This window comes from Aythya fuligula, chromosome 3 (assembly GCF_009819795.1).
Source record: "Aythya fuligula isolate bAytFul2 chromosome 3, bAytFul2.pri, whole genome shotgun sequence".
Classification (NCBI taxonomy): Eukaryota; Metazoa; Chordata; class Aves; order Anseriformes; family Anatidae; genus Aythya; species Aythya fuligula.
In genome coordinates this window covers 93,978,202-94,000,688 of record NC_045561.1, presented here as the reverse complement: position 1 = coordinate 94,000,688, position 22,487 = coordinate 93,978,202, and the positions used below count along the sequence as shown (strand labels likewise).

Below are 22,487 nucleotides of genomic sequence, written 5' to 3'. Positions count from 1 at the left end.
CTCAAAAGGAAGTAAGGAAGTACTTGATATTTCAACAGTGAGGTTTTCTCAAGGTATCATTTTATTAGTGAAATGACTTGTATTAACAAATCAGTGGAAGAAGCAGTAATGTGAACCAACATATTCAATTTCACTTTAGCAATCTGTATTCCAGAAGGAAATCCTGGCAAGCAATCACTGACAATGGGACCTCAATTTAAATTACAAAATAGGCAGTGTACTGAATGCATATAGAGTATGAGAGAGAATAAATAGAAGTGTTCATTTGTCTTCATAAGGTACCCAAGACAATAAATATGTGCTCTCCAAGTAAGGACTGTAGATGCTGTGGTAATAAAAGCAATAATTAATATAATTTAATTTTCTACCCTGGGTCAGCTGTAAATTGATGGTATTAATTAAGTGACAAACCTGTTGACAATGGCAAACTGATGACATAGGAAGTCGTGGAAATCATTTAAAATAAGTTTCTCCTTTTAAAACTATTCAGCAACATATTATGCAGCTGTCTATAGCCCCCTAATGGATATTTAAAAGTTAGCTGTATTAAACTCTCTAATTTATATTCTTCAAAGAACTAAGTAACATAAAAGCATACACTTAAAGCCAAGCAATTATGACATTGTGCATAAAGTTGATTACATAATATAAACCAGAATTCATTAGTATTAAATTGAATGCACATTGCAGATGCCACCATAACTATATTGATTCAAGTGAATTAGAGCAGCAGGGAATATATGGCATTGAATTATTTCTGCTGTTATTATTGGGTCTGAAGAAAGGACGACAGTCTACAAGATTTCATAGATTTTTTTTTTTATTTAGAAGATTTCATAAATATATATATATTTAATTTTATTTCTCTATTATTTACCTCTGCATGCCAGAATAGCTACCAATAGATGCAGTTAAATATTGAAGGTCCATTGTGTTCATTTCCTTTAGTTCTTCTAGGATAGAGACATCAGCAAGAGAGATACAGTAAATTAAATGAGTATATTAAGTATATGAAAAAAGTGTAAAATTCTTTCTCTACCTGAGGAAAAAAAAGTCAAAAGTAGCATGTAAAGGTTCCTTTTGCATCACATTTTCCAATTTTTACTTTTTCCTTCCTTTTTTTTTGGAAGAAATAGAAGAAATAATTGAAAACTAAAGGCCACAGTGCTAAAAGCTAAACATTTAAAAATAAAAAAGGGAGAAACTTTCTCTCTCTCTCTCTCTCTCTCTCTCTCTCTCTCTCATTTGTAGCATTACCAGTTAAAAAGTATTAAAATTTTGAAATGTAAAAGTATTTTAACTTATTTTTTTGAAATCAGAAACATTAAAACAATCACTTAAAACATATTTTTAAACAAGATTTTTTCTCTTTTGTTTTCCCTTTTGGAAATATCTGTGTTTTCTAATGAGTATTGTGATATTTGCTCATTGCCTAGGTTTCTGTGATGCAACCTAGATTGCATGACCAGTTTTACCTGCTAGGAGTTCCTGTTTTCCACTCTCTATAAGTGAATTTAAAGGGAGTGCATTTCTGCACATTGCCACACAGTATCTGGCAACATAAAACTTTCCAAAATACAGTAATTCTACTTGTTGGTTTAGTTTTCTAAACTCCATAAGAAATAGAATATACTAAGGGAATGTAAATACTGTCATGACACCTTTCAGCTGAAAAAATGTTCTAGCTTGCACATCTTTATATATGTTTTTCAACCTTAGTTTTAGCTTTCAACCCATTTTGATGATGAGCTCTATGATGTGTTTAGGCCAAATACAATAAGGTTTTCTTCATGTATCCTTTAATTTTTCCACCAAAGCAATAAAACTGGAAGTGCAGGATGAGACATGGTATAGAATTAGGGTCTGGGAATTCTGGAAATGTGCTCACAATATATCGTCGTTACTATGTAACAGTTAGGGTCTTTGTAACTTAGTTTTTCCTTCACATTTCCTCATTACAAATACAGAGATACAGTACTTGGAATTTGGCAATGCTAAAAAATTTGAATGTAATTTTCTGTAGTTCTGTTTGTGTGGTGCTAGCTATTTGCACACTTTTTTCTTTCTCTCTTCTTTTCTCTTTTATAAAGAATATTTGTTGCTCACACGAGTGCTCATAGATACAAAACAGTTGATGTCAAGTATCAAGTAAGAGCACAACAAGAAGACAAGGTAGAGAAAGGAAAATTTTGTAAAGATGGCTGAGGTAGAGTCATTAGCAGCATTTCCTGACTAGAGATGGAAGATGAAAGCACAGCCATATATCTGGTGTAAAGCAAAGGCCATCTCCAGCTAATTTCAGTGGAGATTTAGGTGCTCTGCAAGACCATAATGGGTAGTGTCAGCTGTAGGGTGACACTCATGCTAATATGATATGTGCTCCTGCATGGGTACAGGTAAACCTGCCTCTTGAAAAGCACCTTTGGGTGGTTGGATGTGTCCCTTTGCTGTGCTGCAGGGACTGGCTTTTGCTAGTTAATGTGTACGTGCTTGAATACTCGTATACTCTGTTGTATTAGGAGTAAGGACAAGGCATTTAATGTGCCAGCTATTCCTATTTAAATATTGTGCTGCTGGTTTATGAAGAGCAGTGGTCAGGCTTGCATACCATAGCTGCTGAGAGAAAGACAGAGCCATGTTATTTCTCTCTCGTGTAAAATACCACAGCTCTTGGTGTCATGGGGCATTTAGCAGTCACCCTTCTGCTACTGATTCAGGCACTCCTGTGCTTGGCCACTTGGATGGAAAAGGAGGAAGTGGAGGGAAGGAAAGTAGATGGCTCAGTCCCTGAGCCCTTGAAGCACACACCTCTAACTGGTGCAAGTCTGCAATGTAATGGAACTTACTGGCATGAGTTTGTGAATACAAAAGCCAATTTCAGAACTGATGTAGCTGCCATTTACTCAGATTTTTTCACTTTCTAGGATCAAAATACCTTATTCTTTCCAAATTAGAGGTGGACACATGGAAATTCATTCTGGATGTGGCTCAGAGAACTGGGTTCTTCTCCTAAATTGTAGAGACAACAGCAAATGGTATAAATAACCTGCCTCTGGTTTACACAAGTCCTCCAGGAGACAGCTGTCAGTGGAAGTAACTAATATTTACTAATTTAATAAAAAAAAAGAAATATGTGTCTATCATTTTTAATGTCCCAGCCATAAGACTGAGTCATATGAATGTATTCATAATTCCAATGCATAATTGCTATTTACTTATAGATGCAAATTGCAAAGAAGCATAATGAGAACCATAGCTCTCCAATTTGCTTCTCTTTAAACAAACAAGCCAAAAAAAAAAAAAAAAAAATGTTAAAGCAATAGTCCTGTTTTTCTGCATGATTCATTATAGTTCAAGGCTCTGCATATTAGGGTTCCTTGAAAAAGCAATTAACTTCTATAGGCTTTGAACCAGAAGTTAAAACAAAACATACACAAACACAAAGCTATAAATTCCAGTTGGTGTATGTGGTTAAATGGCCCAAAGAAAATGGGGGTGAAATGCTTTCCTTGAAGCAAAATCCATCCTAGGTGTTACTCAGAATTGGCTTTATTTGTATTAAGAAATGTAAACATGTTTTAGTTTCTTCTAGCAGAGGTTTTCAAATTTATTATAAATTATTAAGCAAATACTCTAGGAGTTATATGATGCCCAGATACAGAATATAATTACTTTGTCATTCTACTAATGTGGAGTTGAACTAAGCAACCTTGAAATGAATTGAATATGTTTTTCTTTTTTTGTATGGAAAGTGGACAGAATAATGAATTATTGAACAATTCTTCTCCTGTCTTCTGTGCTACACAATGAGTACATTGATTGGTATAATTAAAGCAGATTTTTTTTTTCTGTGAAAAAAGACCTTAAATGCATTGACTTGATATAAAACCTATTGACCAGTATAGTTAATAATAGACCTGTAAGTTATGTAGATGAAGTATTTCATGTAAGTGCTATAAGTTATTTCAGTTTAGACCAAAGTAACCTGGACAAACTGACAAAAATGTTGAACTAATTATGTGTTTTGCAGGTCACTTCTCAAGAATCTGAAACCAAACCATTGACCTTCACATTTGTGCCATCCATTGGCCGACTTCCAACTCATTTTGAGGTTGTAGATGTCTCTAAGTTCCTTGTGACTATTCCAGAAGAGCCAAAAGATCTCAGCAATCAAGAAATTATAAACAAGGTAGAGTTTTTGTTTTGTTTTGTTTTGTTTTGTTTTGTTTTCCATTCTTTTGAAGATTATGGAAATTTTTGTCCTGAGCATCCCTGAACTAAAGTTCTTTCCATTGAACTATGCCTTGGCTTGTGCTTGGTTTTATTTACCAACTCTACCAGAGATGCAGAGTTATTGTGCAAGAGCCTATTTTGCTGTGAGCAGAACTTACTTCGTAAGAAAATCTTTTACCATTTTGATACTCTCCTCTGTCCATCATGCAAAACTGTATTCTTGGAAGAGGAGTGAAGATTCCTTCCTGATCTTCATGAGAGCAAGGGCAGTGTGTGAGGAGTGTTATCACATGGAAATCCACCAAGAGTTGGTCACTAGATCCTGCTTTCAGCAAATGCCAGTGCTGCGGTTTCCAGCTAAGGTGCCAATCCCTTTCATAGCTGTGTACTAATGCATCAGACATAGAGCAAACATGCTTTCTTGGTTTTGAAAGCTTGTCCTCATGATTTTATGCAACAGTGAAACCAACAGCACAACATTTCTGGTTCTCCTGCCACAGTGTTTGTTATTCCTTTGCCACTTCACAACACCTACAGCCTCTTATTTTATTCCATGCTATTTGAAAGGAAACTGGAACCCTCAAGTTAATTTGAATGCTTTGTGGTGATTTTGCTCTTGTGTAACAGCTCCTTCCCTGAGACATCAGTGGAGCTGCATTTCTTGGTGCTTTTCCACATAGCAAACTTTTCACAAGGGTTCATAGTCCTCTGACCTGACCATATGCCAGCATTTTCAGAAGCCTCTGTGACTGAAAAAGGGTCAGGTCTGGGCAGAGAATGGGTGTATTTGAAGACACATGCACTGAAATATTGTCCTCAAGATGTTTAACTCATTAGATATATTTCCAACCATTCAGTATTGGTTTTGCTATAAGTAGTACCCTGGGAAACGCAAAATTGAGTACTGCTGACATCTGTCACCCTGTGTTTTAATATGCTGCTAGGCAGAGACAAATGATGCAGTACTGAGACCTTCATAGCATTGGACACTCTCTTTTCTGAAACACCTAGAATCTGGACAAAGTTTGAAAAAACACACAAAACCATCAACCAACCAACAACAAAATCCTCAAAACCAACCAAACAAAAAACCACTAAGGGCCTGAGTTTTAAGGTATCTCCCTGTATGTTCCAATGTATTTCTTTTTAAAGAACTGAGCTCCAGGGACTCCTGGAGCTGTCAGTGGAAATTTGTTGTTACTACTTTCCTCAAGCAGGATGCAAATTTGAGCCCCATCTACAGGTTTTCTCTTGCAGTACACAATATTTTTATTCTCTCACTTGATTCCTTATTTAAGACAAACATATTTTACTATGGCATTTTTAATATTGTTGATTTGCATGTCATATGCCCAGGTTGCATTACTACTCCTGCTCTCATTCAGTGCATGCTTGAGAAGTTGCATATTGGAAGTGGAAATATGAACAAAAAATGTATGTCTGTGCTGAGATGCTTAAACACACAGTAAAGCTCTCTGACCTCAGATTCTCTGTCTGCCCTTTTGAGTGAATGTCTTGGATTGAAGGCCTTTGTTCCTTCATTAATATGTATAGGTTTTGTCCCAGATTTGTCTGCCAGAACCCTCTGAGGAGCATTGTCTGCTCCTGTGGATCCTGCAGTCAGGATGCCTTCCCATCGTGTCTAGCGTAGTCAGGTCTGACAGCTCATTCGGCTTGATTGCACCCTCCTTTTCAGTTCCCAACCCAGCTGCAGCACCATGCTCAGGCTATCGTTATGCTGCAAGTCCCCTGTTGCTCCCTAAGTCGCAAGGAGGCATCTCCCACAGCATTGGAAGCTTGCTGGGCATTGGGAGAGCTGGAAGCTCTCTATGGAGCAGTGCAGTAGCCTGTTTCTGCTTAGATCAAGCCCATATTCTTCATTCTCCCTCTGCACGTTTGGTAGCATAGTGTCAGCCATCGTGGCAAGCCAAAATTCCTTCTCATTTTGGGGGACACTAATAAAATGCATCTAACTGGGATCTTTCCCTTTCTATCTCTTGCAGTCTAACGTAGTCTCGAATGAGCAGTCCTTGAACAGCAGTGTCAGGCGAGACCGCGTGCCTGCCATCCATCCAGACAGCACCCAGACGGTTCTCCAGTCCCTGGAGTGTAACCCAAGCAGAGGAGAAATGCAGGAGAATGACCTTTTTAAGGCTGAGTTTATCCTGATTACGGACTCCGGTGATGAAGATGAAGCAGCCGCTGCCTCGATCAACATCCAACGGCCTTCCAATGGCTACGGTCCCATCAGCGCCCAACTGCTGGCTACATCCCACGTTTCCCCCGGCCCAGAGACAAGAAAGTCTAGTGATGGGCATCTTCCAGGTGCTGGGCTTTCCCACAGCACTGGTGATCAGCAAAAACAGCAGGTAATCTATTTCTTTTCTTTTTTTTTTTTTTTTTTAGGTTCTTGAGATAGCTGTGACTTTCTAAATCTTTCAGGATATGGACATTGACCTTTTCTGTAAAGAAGCTTGGCCAATTTATTCTTTAATTTGAAGTTTTGTTAGCCATTTCTGTAACGTTTGTATTCTATGGAGTCATCCCTACCCTTCTGACTTACTGCCTCTCCCTGTAGCTTGGTGCACAAACAAAGCAGGTCATGCAGATCTATTATTCTTTCCTTTCTTTCCTTTAAGAGCAGCTCATCATGACAGCAGGTTAATCAGATGGTGTTAGATTCCTAGCTAGACTAAATTGGCTAAGGTCATTGAAATCAGTGGAGCCTGTAGATCATTTGAATTATTACCACCTGACTTCCTGGGCCTAATTTTTCTCAGCAGCTGCTGCAGCCCTTTATGCTAGAGAAAGAGGCTATAAAAGTGTTATTATTCTGATTGTTAGTACTGATTCTGCACAGGTGTAAAGAACTAATGAAGATGAAAGGTCTGTTTTACATTGATCTTTGTGGTGACACATTTATTGATTTATTGAAATTTCAAATCCTCAATGGGAAAGAGGGGAAAAAAAAAGTCTGAAATATTTCACTTTTAAAATGAATGAATCGGATTTACTGCATGAAAAGTTAATGTATCTCATCTAGGAAAGAGCACTAATAGTTTTTAAAGGTGTATACACAATGGAAAAAAAGCAAAATAGCAACACCCTTCTCCCGTGGAATAAATTCAGATATTTCCTTTGACCTTGGCTAGGTTTCCAACAGTTGAAAGTGCAATTCTTCATCAATATGGTAAAGAGAAAATACTGGATACTTCAAAAATGAATAAGGCATTCTTCTTAGTGTTAAAATACTTGTGCTACTCTTTTTTTTTTTTTTTTTTTTTTTTTTTTTTTTTAATCCATCAAATTCAGTGCTGATTTTTGATAGAGAAAATTGTGGAAAAGAAATCTGTTCTGGTTTGAGCTTCACAGCATTATGAAATATTCATTTTTTCCTGGAAACTCTCAGTGAATAAGTAAGATTTTTTTCCTGAGGAAGATGTAAAGGCATAGGTAAATCTGTGTAGGGGAAGCAGTTTTTAAAAGAATAACGGTCCCAGGGAAATACAAACTTATTTCAGCAACTTTAAATATACAAATTCTGCAAGACTTAGCTGGGTGATTTCTTTAAAAGCTACTACAAAAATTGCAAGGATTTTTTGTAAGACTGCAGAAAAAATGCTGGACTGTTGCCTTCTTCATTTTTTGGTGACTTGACGCATAAACAGGGATCTGTTTGGTAAAGAAACAGAGCTTAGGGATATGGTTTAGTGGGGACTGTTAGTGTTAGGTCAGAGACTCGACCCGATGATCTTGAGGTCTCTTCCAACCTAGAAATTCTGTGATTCTGTGAAAATACAGGTTGCATAGAACATGGAATTAAAGCTTAACTTAGTAACTATTCACTATAGTTGAATATAGTGACAAGACGTAGTATGTGACTAGACGTAGTATGTTATCCATAATATGGATAACACATATTTCATCATTATTCTTAAGTCAGAAATCTTCAAGACTTAGTACTTCCTTGGTCTTAATTTTCTAAATATCTCTAGCTGTCTCTATCTCTTCACAGGAAGAGGATATTTCCACTAAGCTGCTTTTTACTGATGTTCTGATTCTTCAGTGTTTTCTTAGGCACCCCTCTTTCTGGTTTGCTATCTAATAAAACACCGTCAGTTCAAATATGAAAGAAAATCACCAAAAACTCATATAGCTGAATTATTTATCTAAGCAGTCCAACGTACTCTAAACAGGGGCTACCTTGTCAGTTCCATGACTACAAAGCCAGTATCATGTCCCATTTAAGAGTTATTGCATATAACATTAAGTTCATTTAGAAGCATAATTAGGTTTAATAAACAATTTCCTGTTGGAAATGAGAAAAGCAAGGATCAGCACTGAAGACCATTGTGTTGTACAGGGGATCAGTCTGAACCACAATGCTCCTACAGCTCCATTCACTTCTGACTTCATTTAGAAGAAAGAAAAAAAGAAAAATCCTTAAAAATATTGAAGCTTCTATTGTTCTTTGAGGTGAAAAAGAGATGACTGATTTTGGATAATGCCATTGCATATTAAAATATTTATAGATATATGTGTATGTATATATAAAGTCATTCTGGTCACATTTGGGACTTTTTCTTCATAGTTTGCTGTTTAAATACATGTAAATAAATAATATATATATTGATTAAAGAGAGTCTAGCCACATGACAGAGAGGCAGACTGGCTCTTGTCCTTGGGAGTGCACCCTTTGGGGTAATGGAGATGTGGCTGCTCCCTTGAGTGCCAGGGAACACTAACTCAGCTTGAGAAACTTCTCAACTCCCTGTGGGGAATCAATATCCAAAAGGTTTTTATAGCTTGTCAAAGTCACTTAACCTTCCTCTGTGCAATGCTTGTCATCTGGCTTGGTTTCTCCAGACAAATCGGTCAAGACCCTCTAAACTTCTGCCATAGCCAAGAAAAATCCATCTTCCTTGTTGGGAGAAACCAGACAGTTCTGAATGGCATCTGTGTTAATCGGGTCTCAGATCACAGTTTGATTTACTATGTTGTCTCTGGATATTGTGTCAAGTTTTTTTACAGTCTCCAGTGCTTCCTTCTCTCTTTCTGGTTTTCAGGTTGCAGGCTGAGGTAGGGAAATGACTTTATTTTTCCCTATCTATAATAAAATCTTAGCAAGATCAAAGCTTGGTCTTAACTGGTCCCAGAAGCAGGTCTCCATTAAGCCATGTTCTCGCTCAGACATATTTGTCACGCTGTTTCCCTTTTCCTGTTTCACCAGCACATCTTTCAGGGCCTTGCTTGTGTCAGTAATGGCATTTTTTGTGCCCTTCCAAAATAACGTGATCTCATCAGAAAGACCTGTTACCTTACACCTAGCTCTGGTCTGTGATTTCAAATATGCTGAAGGCCTCCTGGGTAAGGCTCTATACTAAGATTAAGACCTATTTAATATTATAGAATCACAGAATTGAAGGGGTTGGAAGGGACCTCTCAAGAGATCATCAGGTCCAACCCCTCTGCCAAAGCAGGTTCCTTATAACAGGCTGCCCAGGTAGGCATCCAGATGGGCCTTGAATATCTCCAGAGAAGGAGAGTCCACAACCTTCCTGGGCAGCCTGTTCCAGTGCTCTGTCACCCTCACTGTGAAGAAGTTCTTTCATGTGTTGGGGTGGAACTTCCTGTGCTCCATCTTGTGGCCATTGCCCCTTGTCCTTTCCCCACAAACCCCTGAAAAGAGGTTGGCCAAATCCCTCTGTCTCCCACACCTCTGGTATTTATACACATTGATGAGATCCCCTCTCAGTCTTCTCTCCTCAAGGCTGAACAGGCCCAGGTCTCTCAGCCTTTCCTCATAGCGAAGATGCTCTAGACCCTGAATCATCTTTGTGACCCTCCGCTGGACTCCTTCCAGATCTCTGTCTTTGTTGTACTGGGGAACCCAGAACTGGATGCAGTACTCCAGGTGAGGCCTTACCAGGGCAGAGTAGAGGGGGAGGATCACCTCCCTTGACCTGCTGGCCTCGCTCCTTTTAATGCACGCCACGATCCCATTGGCCCTCTTGACCTTAGGGCACACTGCTGGCTCATGGTCAACCTATCGTCCACGAGGACCTCCAGGTCCTTCTCCTCAGACCTCCTCTCCAGCAGGTCATTTCCCAGCCTGTACTGATACTTCGGGTTGTTCCTTCCCAGGTGCAGGACTCTACACTTGCTTTTATTAAATCTCATTTGGTTTCTTCCTGCCCATCTCTCCAGCCAGTCCAGGTCTCGCTGAATGGCAGCACAGGCTTCTGGCATGTCAGCCACTCCTCCCAGCTTTGTGTCATTGGTGTACTTGCTGAGGGCAGACACTATTCCCTCATCAAGGCTGTCGATGAAGATGGTGAACAAGACTGGATCCAGCACCGACCCCTGGGGAACACCACTAGTCACAGGTCTCCAGCCAGACTCTCCTCTCCGATCACCACCCTCTGAGCTCGGCCAGTCAGCCAGTTCTCAACCCACCTTACTGTCCACTCCTCTATCCCACACTTTCTCAGCTTTGCTGTCAGGATGTCATGGGAGACAGTATCGAAAGCCTTGCTAAAGTCAAGGTAGATGACTGGGATATTTCTGGGATCATCATCGATGCACCATGAAAATATTTTTCAAGTTCTTTGATCCCTTCATGCCAAGGTAACCTTGCCACTTATTTAACATTTTTAATATAGCTTAAGGATATATTTATATATCCTTATATAAATATATATATATAAACATATATATATTTAATATAGCTTATATCTGAAGTTCTGATGAACAGAAAAAAAAACTTACAATTGAATCACAGATCAAATGGACATAAATCCACGTTTATCATTCACTTCTTCTGCCCTAATCGAATAGTTAAAACACAAAAGTGTTTTAAAGTAGTAGAGAAATTAAATGGAGAAAACCAAACCAAATCAAAACAAATTCTTTGATTGAGGGAAGTTATATCTGCTGGAACTGGTGAAGCTGCACCTGTAAACCATGCCCAGTTTGGCAGTTCCCCACAACCTAACTTGAAAGCAATGTGGAGAAGGGGATGGGGCCCCCGCACAAAGCTGCTGAGGCAGCAGGGATACAATGTGAGCTGAGGATGAGGGAGCTGGATTTGTTTACTACAGAAAAAGGCAGCCAAGGAGACATCAGGGAGCATCCCACAACTACTCAAACAGAGCCAAACTTTTCTGCAGTGGCAGGTGAGACAGCAATGGCCACAAATTCAAGTGTGGGAGGTCCCAGTGGGACATCAGGAGAAGCTTCCTCAGGAGGAGGTGGTGCTGCACTGACGCAGGCTGCCCAGGGGATGCTGGAGCAGCCCTGGTCAGAGGCTTCAGAGACCTGGCAGAACTGCTACAGCTGGTGTGAGGGGCTGGTGGTGGTCAGAGCCCTGTTCTGAGCAGGAGGCTGGACTGATGACCTCAAGATATCACTTCCAACTAACTTTGATATGATTCTCTGACCCTGAAATAAGAGTGTGATCATCTATAAATGTAGATAACACTGCAGTATAATAGCAAAATCTTTTCAGAAGGCTTGAATGATGGTTTAATTAGCTCAGCACATAATGTTCAGTGGTGTTCAAAGTAGGTGAAGACTACAGCAAAATGTCTTTATCATACATTTAGGAGCATATTTATCATCTGCTATCAAGAACATTTTCCTACCTGCTTATAAATCTTTCTTATTAAGCTTTATCTAATTAGAAGACATTGCACATCCTGGTCTTTCATTATGGAGTTTCATATTAGTTCCTCATTTTCTTTTAATCCATTGTCTTTGTAAGGGAAATTTATCTATGCCATTTTCAAATATAGGGATTTCATTCTCCAACTTTGTTTTGATAGTTGATTAGCTTCCAGAACTCATTATTAAATTCAGCAAGCTGCTCAAAATTTTCAGATGTATTACCACACTGCTTTTAAAGTTGTTAAATATATTTTTTTGTTTCATAACATATTTACTATTAATTTTTCATAGTGTTCACATATTAGTAAATTATTTTACAAAATGTTCAGTATTTTTTCTTATTTTTGTTAGCTGCTTTTTCAATAGTCATGATTTCCTAATCCAGAAGAATATATAGTAGAATATTGTCACAGATATTTGTTTGTATACCCTAATATTTGCACTGCATAACATGGGCTTTCCACTTTGAAATGGGACACCTTAACACATGTATAAGGGAAGCAGAAGTTAGTGTCGTTGTAAAGGCATTCTGATGTTTGGCTTTTATTATAAATGAAGGCACTTCTGAAGAAATCTTATATAACAAATATTTTCAACTCTCAGGCTTGTTATTTGCATGCTGTCATTTAGCAGAAAGAGCTCACAGATTTTAAGTTATAAGAGTTAACAGGGTTCTGCTGTATGTTTTTATTCCATACTTAAAATTTCACATACAGTTTAACCCTTAAAAGTCCATATGTCTTGCTCTCCTGTCACGTGTTCTCACTTGAAAATTGTTCCATACTTATTCTTGTTTTATGATGTATCAGTACTATATTATGGCATCAAGCTACAATAATTCCTGTCTCTTAAGGGGAAGGCATTTCTATTAAAAATTAGAATTCAAAAGCTGAGCTAAAGCCACATGGAATTCATGTATGTAGAACTTGGTATAAATTTGTTTTACAGAATTGCATAATCTTTTCAGGCTATCAAATAATTATATATATAGATGTTGCTATGTTTAGATGAAATTTGTGGGGATTAGAGTCTATTTCCCTCCTTTCAAACTGCTCAGTCAAAAGTTAGGTGATAATTTGTAGCCTTTTGGTTTTACAGTTGACAGCTCACTATTCTACACTTCTGTTTTATTCAAATAGCACATTCCCCAGTTTTTAACTTCAATATTATAACAACTTGGAAGATTTGAGAGAATTTCTTTCTTTAAAAGCATAGAACTGTATAAAATGTTGATAATATACTCGTGTGCTCTAATTAGTTTTGACAAATCCTAATTAGAATAGACCAAATAAAAAAGGAGATCATGAAAGAGCTCATTACTGTTTTATTAGTGCATTGTAATACTGTGGAAAAGGGGATAAGGACTCTTATATGCCTGTAAACTGTCAAGCATTGTTCTATTAAAGACAAGAAGAGTGAGAAACAAACTGGAAGCTCTGATTTGAGTTCTTCTGAGCAAATTTATTGTTCTGATATCACAGTGTTGCAGAAGGTGTTGTTTACTGAATATGAAAATGGGAACTTGAGTTGAATCTCATTTACAGAAAGACTACTTTACACTGAATTGGGAGAGTGAGATGAGTCTATACTACAATTTTCTCACTTTCAGTTGTGTTTCCACAAGAGAATACTATCATGTGGTTCTAGATATGACTGGCCCAACTGCCTTGGGTTTTACTTAAAATAAAATGTCAGTAATCTTGAACCTTCTCTATGGCAGCAAAAGTGAGGTCTCATAAAAGTAAAGTAACACATAACTTGTCTGTGCTTCATCACTTCCCTGAGGGCCTTATCCATTAGGTTGTAAACCCAAGTTTAAGACAGCCCTGTTCTTTTAACTCACAGAGCAGTACTAATGGAAACAGTATATGCATGACCACAGGACTGAAATGTCAGATGCTTAACAGTTCCACAGGTTCCACCTATATTAACATTTCTGTTTTTCTTTTTTCTCCAGTTAATTTCTACTCTTTCTGATCATCTTTACTCTAAACCACCTGCTGTCCACTTAATTTCTCCAACTAATCTGAAGTAGCGTGCGGTGCCATGGTTAACCTGAATCAAGCCTCTTCGCTGGAAGACTCCCATAACAACTGGCAGTCAGCAATCAGGTCTTCTAAGCAAGATTCATCTCTCTACTTTCAATCTGCTTCCCATAGTTCAGCCCCCTCCATGTCTAAAATATCCTCCTGTGCATCAAACATTTGTTACTCCAGCCCTCAACTGTATGGTAACCTGCAAACGCCAAGTCTCCATAGCCCTGTCTGTGTTTGCAAAATGGGAGACTTCACCACATCTTCCATTCCAGCAAAGAGTCTAAGTGTTTTCCCCAAACCTTCATGTTCAGCTGAAATTCAGGGATCAGCATCCCAGCCTTTATCTCCCAGTTCTTCCAAAAGATTGAAAGCTTTATCTCCGCTCCCTGTACGTATCACTACACATTCATTATCTCCTAGCCCAAAACCTTTGTCTCCACCCTCTCTTTACGGCTCCTCTTCAACCATATGTAGTGTAAATGAGCCTTGCACACAAATATCATCTAGAGGATATTTAGCAAAGTCGGGAGTTAGATCCCCTCTGCCAACCAGACTAACTCTCTTAACTGCTATTTTGAGATCAGGCTCTTCTCAGCGGAGACCTCTTTCCCCTGCTTCTTGCCCCACGTTTTCTCCTAGCTCCCTTTGTTCCTCAACACTTGCAATAGATCAAAAGTGCAAAACAACTCCCCCAACCCCCAGAAAATCCATTTCAAGCCCCCCTGTTAGGCCAGATTCTCCCAGCAGAGAGGAACATTGGTCTTCAGGATGGGCTCAGCAAGTACCTTTACACTCTAAGCCTCATCCTGCCCCTCGGGCAAGGTCCCTTTCTCCTAGAAAGCACCTTCCAGTCCGAACACCCTCTCCAGACTCCCGAAGTCCACAGTCATCCCCCATCTCCTCCCATAGAAAATCAATTGCCAATCCAGGTTGGCAGTCTATGCTGCCTGCTCTGGCGATGCCTCCTAGTGCCCCAGCACATTCTTCCCTTGCACACCCAACCTCTCCTCCTCCTGAAGGCCTGCGTTATCCTGCCTCCAGCTCCCAGGCACCTCAGAGGTGTCAGAGAGTGCACACTTATTCACCCATCTTTACCTGCCAGTCCTATCCTTTGCTTTCTCCCACCAGACTTAGTGGCACATTTTCCCCCACCCAAGAAAAGCAGTTATCTCCCTCCCCAAGTCTTTCGACTTCAACTTCTAGATCTAAGTCAGATTCATCTCAAAAGTCTGCTCAGGAGCTGAGTACCCCCTCTCCTACACCTTCAAGTGTCTCAAAGCAGTGGTCTCTCTCACGTCCTGATTCTACTTCACCAGTTCTCCAAACATGCAGTATTAATCCCCACCCACTGCAGCTTCATTCTTCATTGATGCACAGAAGCTCTAGGTCTAATTCCCAGTCTCCAAGGCCTGAGAAATCTGCCACCTCACCAGTATTAAAGTGCAGATCTCCTGTCTCAAACAAGTCACCATGCACACTGCCATCAAGACCCAGAGAGCTGACTTCACCTCAGTCTTTTTCCCTGCCTTCTGACCATGAAAACATCAAACCCAAGGTACTCTTGGTGCATGCTTATTTTCTAATAGTTCTTTGTCCCTGTAGGAAAAAAACACATCCGTGTTGCACAATGCTAGTAAAATGAATGAGCCGGGGAAAAGGAAGGAATGGTATTGTGTTGATAGTGAACATAATGACAACTAAATCCTACCATTTCAAATTGCTAGCAACATGTTTTGTATTATGGGGAGGGTGCTGTAAGAATCCTTTACCATACAAATTAGATATTTTATTGATGGAGCAGATACTACTGGATTTGCTAGCGTCCAGTGGTTCTGATCTGCTACGTTCAACCTAGCAGAGACCCGAGCCAAGAGCCAGGGAGGGAAGACAAGGACAGTCCCCTGTTTCTTCCCTTTCTTTCCCTCTGGTACTTCTAATCTTATTATGCTAGACAGAGGGCAAAGGGGAAAAAAAAAAAAAAAAAAAAAAGCTTCCTACAATATGTACTACTGCAAATATGAAAGTCTTGCACTTGACAGATCAGTTGTACTCCTGCTGTTTGTCATTCACCCAGAGGCAGCAGAGTCCCAGCAGAGTGAGAATAAGCAACGATGGCAATTGCTGCAGGAGGTCTTGGGAACCAGTTCCTCTTTAAACCTAAAGATAAATCTCAAGAATGGGAAGGGGAAGGAAAGGAAAGCAGATCAAAAGATATGCAACAGATAGGTGCCTGGGAAAAGAAAAGCAACTGCCTTGCACAAGGGGAGAGCTCGTGGCAGAAGACATCAGAGCTGCAGAAGAGGAATCAGAGGCTTTCCAGCCTCTTTTAGTTTATCTTTTCACTCTTTGCTGATGTCTAGGCTCTCCTCTGGCAGCTGAAGCATGCTGCCCATCACAGAAAGGCCATCATAGTTTATTGATGTATCTGTTTGAAGCACAAAATTACAGCCTGGTCTGCCAGATCAAGTTGTGTCAGATGTGTTTCTAACAGCTTGGCCATGGCAGGGGTGACCTGAACTACATGGAAAATGTTAATTGAAAATGAGAGGTTTAAATCAGCACAGAGTAGCAATTGTCATGAATGGTTCTTTTAAAAACCAAAACAACGCCAAAGGAAACTATTGTTTCAAGCACAGCTGTACAGTGTCACTACACCCTGTCAGGACATTAATGAATAAAAAGAGAAATAAAATTGTAGAAAATTTCAAGATAAGAGCCCCTAGAGAAAAAAACTGGAAGGCATGACTGAGCCTGGAGATTGCAAGACATTTGCGGTGTCTGTTACTATTGGTACAACCTCTGGTGATAAGGAAATCCTCTGCTTGTGACACATAACTCTTGCCTGTGTTATAATTACAGAGGCTATTTCATCCTTTCAGTCCTTCCAACTGTCTCTTTTCCTGCTAATTTTGCTGTTGAGATGCAATAGCACTTCTGAAACTGCCCAACCACTGAAACTGCCCACCATGGACATGGACAGTGTCTACTATAATAGGCTTGAGAGGTTAGACTGGTGTAATTTTTAACCATGCAGACAAATGTGGCTCCACCAGGGATGTGGATGGTCTGAAATCTCTAAATCAAATGCAGCTAGAAGTTCAGGACAGGAAAGCCATCTTCTGGCTTTAAAATGTGAGGCTGAGTCTTCACTTACAGCTAACAACAGTATGCATTCAATGCCATCCCTTCCTCCTGCTCTCACCGATCTCCATACTTTTTGAAATAGCTCAACAGACTTCTGCTTTGCTCATCTGTGAATGGTACCAGATGACTCCAGCCTCAAAACTCAGTATATTTCCAGGGGAAAAAAAGGAAAAAGATTGAGGATAGAGAACATCAACATCTTAAACAGCATTTAGGTCTCTTTAGTACCCATCAGTTCAACTTGAGGACTGGACAAAGAGCTCCATATAATGCACAACATATGACTGTCGGTGCACAACAAAATTTTTGCATGTATGAATTTTCTAAGTGAGAATCAAGGGAGAACTGCAGAGCTGCTTGACTTTAGCATGTGTAATTTTGCAACCTTAGTATTGTTTCAATAGTTATTAAACCAGCACATTTTAAAATAGAACTTCGACATCAGATGTACTTTTCATCATGGACATCAAACTGTTTCATTAACATGATATCAAAGCACTTATGCAAAAAGGATTCTTTAATGGAGAACTTTTATCTGTTTATGTCTACTCATGTACCAATTAATGGAAATTCAAAGTAGAGCCTATGACTTGTTTAAGTATTTGCATTTTATATATAAATGCATGTGTTTTCCTATGCTTTATATATTTATGTTTATGTTTGGCCAATGTTTTCAAATATGACTGTTCTGTAAAGTGAATATGAACATAATCAAATTCACAGAACAGTGTGAAGTGTTGAACAGTGGGTGACCACTTGAAATAAAAATCCTACTCCCTTGACTGTGGAGACATTTAGTAGTGTCCTGGTGACTTAAATATGGCAAAATGAACAGTAGGATGGATTGGAGACAAATAAAATTGCTGATTCTGCAGGAAGAGATTAGCATGAAAACTGCTGGCTGTCGTTTGAAAACTCTTTGCAGTGATTTAATGGTGTGTCATTCCTACATATTCTTTGATTTTTCCTGTTTGAATATAGCACAGGAATGCATGTTGATCTACCCAAAACAGCTGGGGATCACACTAACTCTAGCAACATGGAGCTCAGCACAGCTGCAAAACCTACCACAAAGCAGGAAAGATTACTCATGAGGAGCTCCACACTACCATGGTTAGTTTCTGATTTTAAGCCTTTATAGGTACATGTCTAGCACACTTTGCAATGCCCTGTGTGTGCCCTAGATAATCGTTTGAGCAAGAGAAAGTAGATTTTCTGAAAAAACTCCCCAGGCTGATTTCGCCTGAGTGGTGATAATGGAGTTGGTTTTCTTTTGACTGGACCATGGTGCAGGCCAGCAGACCATAAGTGTCTATGGCTGTTCAAAAATACTAATATAATTCCTAAGAGCCAGATTACTAAAAATTATTTAGACATTGAACAATCATTTTAGTAATGCAAAAATTGTATGTCAAGAAAACATGTTTCCTAAGAGCAGAAACTGTCCTTAAAGACTTCCTTCCCATTCGTTTAAAGTACCAGGATTTTGACAATTTCACATTGCTCACATGTTCTACAGTACCTGGCAGTAGATAAAAGAAACATTTAACGTAGAATTGATTGTATAAGACTAATACATGAAATGAAAAAAACCCTCATATTTTTACAGTCTGATAAGTTTTTATTTAGTTTATACAGAAGTATTACTAATCTCAAAGTAGTTATAGTATACTCACCAGATATGTAAAAATACTTTGGCTTTGGAAGAAATTGCAATTCATTTACATGTTCAATTAAATCATTTAATTGATTGAATATCAATTACAAGTAAACAAGGATATATTTTGTAGTTAAACCAACTTTAATATTTGGAAATTTGACCTTCCATCTTACTTCAGTGCATAGTATCTTATGTTGAAAATCTTATCTTTATATAGATAGATGTTGTATATACATAAATATTTATATATATATAAGTATCTATACAAATTTATAGCAGTGTTTCTATCTCAAGATAGAAACAGATATTCAAAGGGCAGTATTTAACTCACATGACTTTTGACATTTGAAAGCTAGATATCCAAACAAAACTTAAGCAATTCTATATAGTCAATGGAGAGAAGATGCTGAATCTACAGGATGATTTCACTTAACTTTCTAGGTGCTTATTTGAAGATGGGATGAATTATCCTGTCGAAATGTCCATGACTATAAATGGTTTCAGTTCTGACTGAAGAACCTAAATGGTAGTCATCCAAGTTAGAATGCCTAAATCTCATATAAATTAAAAAATAAAAAGGTGAAAAAACATTTCTGGCACTGCATTAATCTGCTTTGACAGAATATTCACTCAGTATGTGTGAATATTGACTTCTTCAATGCCTGGCAGTCTCCATGTTCTGACTAGAAAAAAAATATGAGTAAATCTGAAGAAAATATAGCATTATATATGGAAAGAATTAAAAGGTGATGTCCTAAAATGTTTAAAGAGAGGTTCAAGTGTGATATAAATTTCTCTTATCTGAATTAAAGTTCTGGACCCTCTGTAATTGTTGAAGGTTTTATTAGATATAAAAACAGGAAAAAAAAAAAAAAAAGACAATTGTATAACCCAAAATACAGGATGTTGTTTAGACCATTATTCCATAAGGACTAGCATCTACTGCCCAGGCAACAGTACATTAAAAAACCTTATCTGATTAACAATTAACTTTGTGTCAGGTTAAATATCACAAAAATATTCAACTAATAACTTAAAAATCTAATATTGTCTGAATTTGTGAATGTTTCTTTAAATTAGTATGATGTTGAAAAGGGAAAAATGTTGTGAATCCCTTTTTAGTTGTTTACTCCCCCCTCCCACCAAAAAATTCCAGCAGCCATGTAGTTAAGAGTCCTAGCTCTTAAGTATAGAAGAATCTCGTTGTTCATTTAAAAATAACTGATTTTATTTAGTCTCCATAATTAACAAGAAAATATAGAAAGTATAGTTTCTAAAGGGTTAAAACATTTTGGCAAGCTAATATAGTCTAAAATATAAATGATTCAAAAATAATAAGTTTTTAAGCCTGATCTTAGGATTTTTTGTACCCCATCATGTACTTTTTATGGTTTAGATTGTCAGTTCCATATACCTGGTTAGAGTGCAAAAGTTCCTCTACTTGTTTTGAAATATGTGGGTGATAAAGTTACTTGTAAAGGAGGTGAAAAGTAGTGTCATCTGACTTAAGTGATCTACCCACTTCCACAAGTAATTCAGCATATAAGGATCTTGTTCAATCTCATCAAAGCCAATCACAGAAATCCCTGTGACTTAGTGGTCCAGGATCACTCCACAGAGCAGCAGTTCTTAAGGTGCATGTACTGGCAGAAACAGCTTTGCATGATCATTTCAAATCACAAGCTAACATGGAATAAACACACAGCCTCTTCTGATATCAGTCTAAGGATAGTAATAAGCAGAAAGTGGTCAAGATCACTTTAGAAGTTATAAGCTGCAGATATATGATGTTCTCGTAGTTCCATCTCATTCCTAAATGCAAAAGATAAATGTCCTTTAAAATCTTAGCAGAAACACTGATTTTCTTTAAGAAATAGCTTTCAGAGGTTCTATGTAAGCCTTGTATTGTTGTAACATTTCTGTGAGAAAATTAAAATCATCTTTCATTGTCGTACCTTTCTCCTTTCTTGTCTCTTTGTTCCTCTCTCCCTTTTACCCTTCTTTACATTTCTTCCTGCTTTCTGATTTGCCCTTTTAGCAGTACAAGATCAAGACAAGCTACAAGGCATTTGCAGCAATACCTACAAACACATTACTTATGGAACAGAAGGTTAGTGTTTGATCAAAGACATGGGAATTGCATTTGAGCGTGTTCAACTTTATGTACATATTCTGACATTTCTGTTGGTGATATTACAGCACATAAACTCTGTGAGCTAGTTGCTCAGGATTATAATTCCAGCAGTTTTTCATGGTCAGTTACATTGTACTGAGGATCAAAGGCTTAATTAACCTGAATTTCTATTAAAAAAAAATTGTAAAAGAAACATGTCCTAAAGGAATCATCATTTATGACAATGTCTCAAAGTCTGTTTTGCTGTTTGAAAGCCTCTGGAGCACTGCTATTTTAGAACCTACCCATCAGTAGGTCTTGGCCAGCTAAAGATTCTTCAATGGCTATGCTTACACCAGTAAATTCAACAACACCAGGAAATGTCCTCAGTTACAGTCCAACCATCAACCTGAGCTACAGAGTCCCTTCACTAAATGATGTCCCTTAATGACAAAAAACATGCCACAAATATATTTAAAGACATGTTTAATGACTCTGACATCACAAATATAGCTGTATCTAAAAAAAACTTTCTGTGGACATAGTTCAGGAACTTAGCCTCTAACGAATTTCTGTAGGATTAAGCTTTCCTATGTACACATCTACATATGCATTTACATGCAAAGCTCAGCTGATTTCCCTAGGCTTTTACAGAGTTTAAAGACATCAGAGAGTGTGAATTTAGCTCTCCATAAAGTATTTTGAAGATGAAAGGAAAGCTGCCTGGTGGAAAGGAACCTGGGGAGTATTTGTTGATACCCAGATGAACATGAGCCAGCAACATGCTCAGGTGGACAAGAAGGCCAACAGCATCCTGGCTTGTAGTGTGGTCAGCAGGACCAGGGAAGTGATTGTCCCCTTGTACTTGGCTCTGGTGAGGCTGCACCTTGACTACTGTGTTCAGTTTTGGACCCCTCACTACAAGAAGGACATTGAGGTGCTTGAGGGTGTCCAGAGAAGGGCCACAAAGCTGTTGAAGGGTCTAGAGAACAAGTCTTATGAGGAGCGGCTGAGGGAACTGTAGTTGTTTAGCCTGGAAAAAAGGAGTCTCAGAGATCTTATTGTGCTCCACAACTACCTCAAAGGAGGTTGTACCAAGGTGGGGATCAGTCTCTTCTCTCAAGCAGCAAGTGATAAGACAAGTGGAAATGGCCTCAAGTTGCGCCAGGGGAAGTTTAGGTTGGATATTAGCAGAAATTTCTTCACTGAAAGGGTTGTGAGGTATTGTAGCAGGCTGTCCAGGGAAGCAGTTGAGCTACCATCCCTGAAGGTCTTCAAAAAAACCATGTAGATGTGGTGCTTATATGTGGTTATATGGCTTAATGGTAGATTTGGTAGAGCTAGATTAAAGGTTCAACTTGATGATCATAGAGATCTTTTCCAATCTAAATGGTTCTATGATTTTATGATAATTTTGCCCCCGAAAAATAAATAAATAAATAAATAAAAGATTGTGACCTACTGGTTATCACCTAAATAACTTAAACAAGTTTATTACTTTCACAAATGTGAGATTCCTCTCTTTTCCCTTTTTTTTTTTTTTTTTTTTTTTTTTTTTTTTTTTTTTAAATCTTGGATGAATATTTTCATCATTTGCATCAAACATGAAGCTTCTCTTACTTAAGTCTTGAACACA

General features: G+C 38.4%; 1 protein-coding gene across 1 annotated transcript in view; it reads left to right on the top strand.

Annotated features, from left to right (window-relative positions):
• The window catches only part of MLIP (muscular LMNA interacting protein), a gene marked incomplete at its 5' end in the record, with an annotated part of 81,213 nt that overhangs the window by 5,807 nt on the left and 52,919 nt on the right, over positions 1-22,487 (top strand). The window contains 5 exon segments of the mRNA XM_032184490.1: positions 4,031-4,189; positions 6,237-6,602; positions 13,856-13,925; positions 13,928-15,489; positions 20,777-20,848. Coding sequence (XP_032040381.1) covers positions 4,031-4,189; positions 6,237-6,602; positions 13,856-13,925; positions 13,928-15,489; positions 20,777-20,848 — 2,229 coding nt within the window.